Raw genomic sequence first — 6,691 nt, forward strand, 5'->3', positions numbered from 1 at the left:
GGACCTCCACTAAGGGGCCTCCACACTGACGGGTCCCCAATTTGTCCATTTGGACTCCTGGTGGTCTCCATGAAGATCAGACACTGAGAAACAGTGATTTAAAAAGGCATTTATGTTACAGGACAGGACAGTACAGTTCTGATGGGAATGTCATGAAGAAATTTGAGGCATTTATTTTTAAGGACTTGAAGAAACCTTAGGTTAGGTTTTAGAAGGCATTTTTTAAATCTGCTTCAGGTCTGGAGCTTCCTTAAAGTCCCAGTGCATTAACTTTTAGTTATTGTGAATAAATCATAAGTTGTTTGTCATTATACTGTATAATGTAGTGGTCATGCTTTAAATGTTGTTGCCGTTGTTGTGGTGGTGTTTGCCAAGTTCTATAGCTTTTTAACCTTTTAAGTGCCACAATTTTTGTATTTTTCCAGATTTTCATGTGTCTATGAGGTGACAGTACTTCATTAGACACCCTGGAGTTGTTTTTATGTGCAATGGTGTATTCACTTTGTATTTAGGGTTTCTTCCTGGAGGCTGAACCCTTGACAGTCAAACGGGCCAATGAAGTAAACAGTAATATAGTGACACCACACTATCAGCCCCTCCCCTAACCCCTCCCCCTTTATCATACAACTAAAGCTGTGGGTGTGGCTTCAGTTCAGGTGGATCACCACCCATCACCACCCACCAGGCAAACCAGGCATACATAATGAACTGGTGTGCGTGTCCAAATAAAAACATGATTTTAACAAATACTGTACACTTTTTGGAAAAAGTTCTTACCCCTTATATTGTAATAATACCTGATGATCATGTTTTAGGGTGGAAAAAAATGGTGGCACTCCATCTTTAACTAGTTTAATAAAGTATTTTTTTTATTTTGTTGCCGTTTTGTAAATCGATTTGGAAGAAAAGTTATATATACATTTTATGTTCTATAATTAATGATAACGATAATGATGATAAAAATCAGTGAGGGGCGCTCTTATCATACATCATCTCATTCCGGCCAATCACAATTTGCGTCCTCACTTTTTTATAGACACACAGGGAGTACAAATTTCACGCCCCCCCAAATGGTTCATTACTGAGGCTGTAGCAATTCTTTTTGTGTTCTAATAAAGTGTCCCATATGTTTGATTTGTCCTTTTCAATGTCACATACCTGCCATCTCAATATACATCCCACAATGTATTATAATATACTCCATCAGTTTGTGAAAAGTGCTAGCTAACCCTCATCTACCTAACCCCAAATCCATCATCTGACCCAGACTTGTTATGCCACTTTACTCAAGTGCACATGTTGACATATTAGACTTCATTTAATTATCTAAAATTGCGAGGCATGATGTGAGGCACAGACTAGTATAATTATGAATCTTTGGTTCAGTTGTGCATATATCTGTGTAATTATGGTCAAATACATGCTGATAACCGGATATGATTCACTGGTTTTAGTCTGGAATTATTCCAATTTTTGGTCGCTCAAGTTTTACTGTGCAATTTAAGAAATTACAAATGAATATCAACCAAAGCTCATTATGCATTATTTGTTAGCTATTCACTGTCATAGACATTAGTGCTGCCTCGTATCACCAGTCAGAAAGTGCCAGTTGAGTGGAAGCATGACTGGAACAGCTACTAGGCCTTAAAGGTCAGTCTCAAATCTGCACTACCAATTTCAGCGTAACAGCAACACTATGTTTCCAGGCTGCCGCTAACATTATGGTTTTGTGTTTTGTTCCATAAGCAACAATCACAAGACCAACCAATAGAGGTCAGTAGTGAGAGGGTAGTGAGATGTGATGATGGCAGAACATTCATCCCAGCAACGGGTTGTCACTTGTCAGACCAAAGAAAACAACTCATGGACCATTAGAGCTCATGACATGACCCATCTTAGAGCTCATGACATGACCCATCTTAAACAGTCATGGAGGAAGAAAGGCCATAGACTTGGCTGGCAAACGATTACTTTAGTGCTCAAAACATATTGGCTGTCATATGTTGGAATCATAAAAAGCCATGCATTGCAGGGGCTAGTGTAACGCCCGGGATTCTAACTCGGGCCTCCCGCATGACAGTCCAACATCTTAACCACTAGACCAAAGGGATATCCATCTAGACCGGGGGAGATATTAGACTTGAGGCCATCAGGCAGAGGCTCTGAGCCACTCCGCTACACTCACCTCCCTATTGACCTCCGACCCGACCCGATATGGGTCACGGCACCAATGTAACGCCCGCTATTCGAGCTCAGGCCTCCAGTGTGAAAGTCCAACATCTTAACCACTAGACCAAAGGGATATCCCTCTGGACTGGGGGAGATAATAGACTTTTGATGCCGTCAGGCAGAGGCTCTGAGCCACTCTGCTACACTAGCTCCCCTCCAAAAAAGATGGAAGAATAACAAAACATTAAACGCCAATACAGTAGTTTTGTCTTTGAAAATGTAATAAAGAAAAAAAAAAAGGTTGAATATAGCTCCATTTAATGTTTTATTTGTAATCATTGTGTCGTTATATTAAGACAATTAGGGGCAGATTTTGTTTGTCATAACATTTTGGCCATCTTTAATTATCTTTTAACAATTGAGGTGGCCATTAGATGCACAGGTTGTATAAGGCACAGGTGATAGTAATGAGATGGACACGGGTAAAAGGGTAAGCAAACTGCTCTCACCAGACAAGCAACAGAGAAATGTGCATTGGAATAACAGGTACATTCATTTATCTGTAAACCCGCTTCAAAAAACATCAAAATAAAACTGCAAACAGACTGGAAAATTATCTGTTGTTTTGGGTGTGCATATGATATTAATGGAAAAGGGGAAATTGACACAGGAAAGTTGGAAATGTCATTAGAGCCTTTGTCCCATTACCTGGCTAGCTCCTTACATTCTCTCACATTCCAGCAGCAAGCGATACATCAAATTCTCTGTGAAAACACCTGAGGGCCCTGAGTTAGCTTTTCCAAACCCACCAATCAGGACAGCCCTCTAATCCTCAGAACATGATTGGCTTCCCGGCAGTCTTCTCCTGGACATAGGATGTGAAGCGCCTGAGGAACTTGGGGTACTCCCTCTTAGCCAATGCCCTGCAGATAGTGGCAGGAACCCAGCCTCCAGGATGCACATTGGCAACATAGGTGATTTTACACTGCACATTCTCTCTGCTTAAAGCATCGTCTCCCTCTGGTGGACTAACCAGGGTCTGACAGATCATAGCGATGTTGATTTTGGCACGGACACACTTGGCGGTAGGTGGGGCCTTGTCGTGGTCCACAGAAAGATTGCAGACTAGCCACGTATCTGGGCCATTTTCATCGCAGGCCAGGACTTTTCTCATGGCAGACAGGAACAGTATATCTCTTTGAGCAGCAGGCCAAACCCGCTTATGTATTTGATGGAGAATAAACGCATCATCTGATAATGCTTCAATGACATCGAGGTTGTCAATAGTGGTCTCCCAATCAAAGCGGTAATTAGTGTTCCAAAAGTAGTGGCAAACCTCATGGCCAGTAACTCCCTTCACCAAGAGGGTGGCCTTCACTGGGTCCTTTATAATGCCATTCTCCTCCACCTTTCTCCTGTACACCTTCATGTCTCCCTCTTCCAACAGCAAATTCCAGTTGGCATCGCCACCTACATCCTGCAGGGAGTAGGTCATGTGATTTTGCACCATGTCCTCCACCTCTGCATTGAATCTGTGGACATGGTGAGGAGGTGTGGAGGCCATCAGGGCAGGGGAGGACCGACTATGGGTTCTGTGAAAGACACTGGGCGTGCAAGCCGTGCATGTGGTCGACATCGAGCTATCAGAGGGAACTGGACTGGTTCTCTCCATCCCTGCCTGCTCAGTCTGGCACGTTTTGTCTCGTCTGTCAAGAGGAGGTTCAACTGCATCAAAAACATCATCCTCATCGATGAGGCCATTTGTACCTTCCTCAAAATCTGGGTTTACAAGGTGAGCTTTTATCTTCAGCTCATTGGATAATGTGTTCTTGACAGTCTCCAATTCCGTTTCTGAACCGTTAACTACATTAACCATCGTGTCAATGCAGCGGGGAAGGGTGGCCATGTTGTGCATAACCTAAGCGCAGGAGAGATAGTGACTGCTCATTCACTGATTGCCAATCCAATGTTCTGATCACATAGATCTTCAAGAATGTGTCAAGTATAGCTGTCTCATATATTTATAGCCGTCTCATAAATTTCATCATCAGTCTTGCCCAAATATGGAGGTCCACATGGCTCTTGACTGGAAATGGGTCTGTGTGTCCGTTTGTCCAGACTGTAGCTAATCACATGACCCGCTGGACCAATCAACACTGCACTGCATAAAGTATATGTAGCAGAGTAGCTCACAAACTCAGCCTGATGAACAAAAAGTCTAATATCTATTCTATATAATAATATAGTTACTTGCGCAAGCAGAGCGCGCAAGTATTGTGGTCGTGCTGGTACAAATGCACGTGCATGCTTGGTAGGTATTGATGGTGACGTAATTAAGATAGGTTTCAGATTACATACAAACATTGGCCCGGTTTCCCAAAGGACACATGGTGAAGCGCATGCTCAGATGCCCTCTAGGCCGCACACAGAAAGAAGCCTGTGAACATAGACATGCCGCACTACTATATATATATATATATATACACATACACACACACACATAGACTCCATACTTGGGCATGCCTGACAAAGAACTCCATATATGGGCATAAAAAAGCGACACAGACATAACTGGAATTAATTTCATCGTTCCAAGTAGGCCAGTGCCCAACTGGCACCGATCTAGTCCATCTTGTATCTTCTATCTATACAGTATCTATAAATTACGTACGTCTGTAATCCACGTAACTCGAGAACCCCACCGACTTCAATTTTGATACAGGTTCCAATCCACACCATCGCCGGGAGTGCAGTGTCGACTGTCGAGTCCGTCGGATAGTCAGTTGTCCAGTCAGGCAGCCAAGTCTATGGACTTTGTGTGTGCCCCCTTTGAGGCACCTATATAAACACCTTCCTCTAGTGGCGGCTCAGAGTAATAAACTGAAACCAGCATAACACTTGTTTGAAAAAGCAATGCATTTATTTATTTTTCAAACACCATAATTATCATAAAATGTAAAATAAACTTTATCCATTTATACACAATTAGCACTGTACTTAATCATAGTTCTATGTATCTTTCAAGCTCTCTTGTTTTTTTCCTCTTTTTACATAAATGGTGTTGCTAATAAATCAGTTAGTGTACAATGATCGATTATTCACTGCAATGGAAAACCAGTTTCAACACGAAATTCTAAAAGTCTAAACTGCCATTTAATGCCTGCGTGACAATTATGCACGGCTGGGTTCCGAACTCAATAGGTGAACAGCACTAGGCTTGTTTAGCAGTTTAAACTCCAACTTAAGCCGCACCATAAGGCTGAACAGGCCACCAACAACTTTACAACATCACAATGTTAGAAGATGAAAGCTGCTAAGGGTTTTGACCGTTTAGGACACCCGCATTAACCTGACGCTGCCAGATGGGGGCGGTATTGGGTAACCATGTTCCCCAACACAGCTTCCATCTGGGATCTCTCAGGGAGTTCAGCTAACACCGATCCGTTCCGTACCGAACCAATCAGCATGAGCTAAGGGCGGGATATGTGCGAAACCGGATGTGAAGCTATATAGACACGTCAATATGATTGGTTTTGTTTGCACGCCCACACGGTGATTGACAGACGGTCCCATCCAATCATCTACAAAGTATCTTGAAAAAAAAGGAACAGCCCCGTCATCGAATTTGCTTCCGAGATCCCAGATCCCAATAAGCTGTGAAACAAATTTGTGTAGCAAGCTTCTTGGATCTGGCAGCGTCAGGTTACACCCGCATGGGAACGGCTGCAGAAGACAGTAGGGTTTCAGCCATTCAGACTTGGACCCAAGACTACAAAACTAAAATAATATTGCATTATTCATCCACCAGATCCAAAGGCCTGCAAGATACTCTTGACTGGATCATGCATACCATATAAGCCAAATGGACTCTGAAGTTAAGTATTCAAACATTTCCACAGCCTCATTAGACTCACCCAAATCCTGCTTTCTTGGTTCTAAATATAAATATTTTAACCAGTTATACTCAGTTATACAGCACCATTAATACACATGTGAAACTACACCATGAAAAGTAGAATCTCCCATATAATACAAAGCATGTCTATCAATAAATGTCCGATATCAAATAAGTGCCATCTTTAAATTACGCTGTCTTTGCAAGTACAGTGTGTAAGCATTATAGTGATATTTAGATAAAAAGCTGGTGTTAAAATAGCGGGATGCTTTGAGAAAGCTAGGTAAACTCTAGCTGTATTTGCCGATTACTCACTACTAATCTACGTAGGTACATTCAGAAAGACATTCAGAGAACACATGCTGCCTGTATATGAAACAGTCTAGGAGAGTAGAAAATTAAGATGGAAGCTAAACACTTGTTCTGGGTTTCTCGTTTTGATTAAAGATGTGTTGTTGCAGCACCTAAGTGGTTTAGTCAGCTAGTAGGACCCATAACCTTCTTATTAGAGAGTTGTGTCAATGAGGGGGCAGAAAACAGCGTCAGTCATGTGGTTCATGCTACTCGAAATAGTGACAAAAGCTCATCGACTCCAGTGTATTCCATAAACTTCCGATTAAGGGCTTT

General features: G+C 42.2%; 1 protein-coding gene across 1 annotated transcript; it reads right to left on the reverse strand.

Annotated features, from left to right (window-relative positions):
- Positions 1-3,001: 3,001 nt before the first annotated feature.
- LOC310860882 (ceramide transfer protein-like) lies at positions 3,002-4,045 on the reverse strand (the record flags this gene model as incomplete). Its single annotated transcript, XM_083768071.1, has 1 exon — positions 3,002-4,045. One exon carries the CDS (start codon positions 4,043-4,045, stop codon positions 3,002-3,004), a length of 1,044 nt encoding a protein of 347 aa, XP_083624197.1.
- Between the last annotated feature and the right edge of the window lie 2,646 nt (positions 4,046-6,691).

The sequence above is a fragment of the Protomyctophum parallelum genome (assembly GCF_964188405.1).
Source record: "Protomyctophum parallelum genome assembly, chromosome: 6".
Taxonomy (NCBI): Eukaryota; Metazoa; Chordata; class Actinopteri; order Myctophiformes; family Myctophidae; genus Protomyctophum; species Protomyctophum parallelum.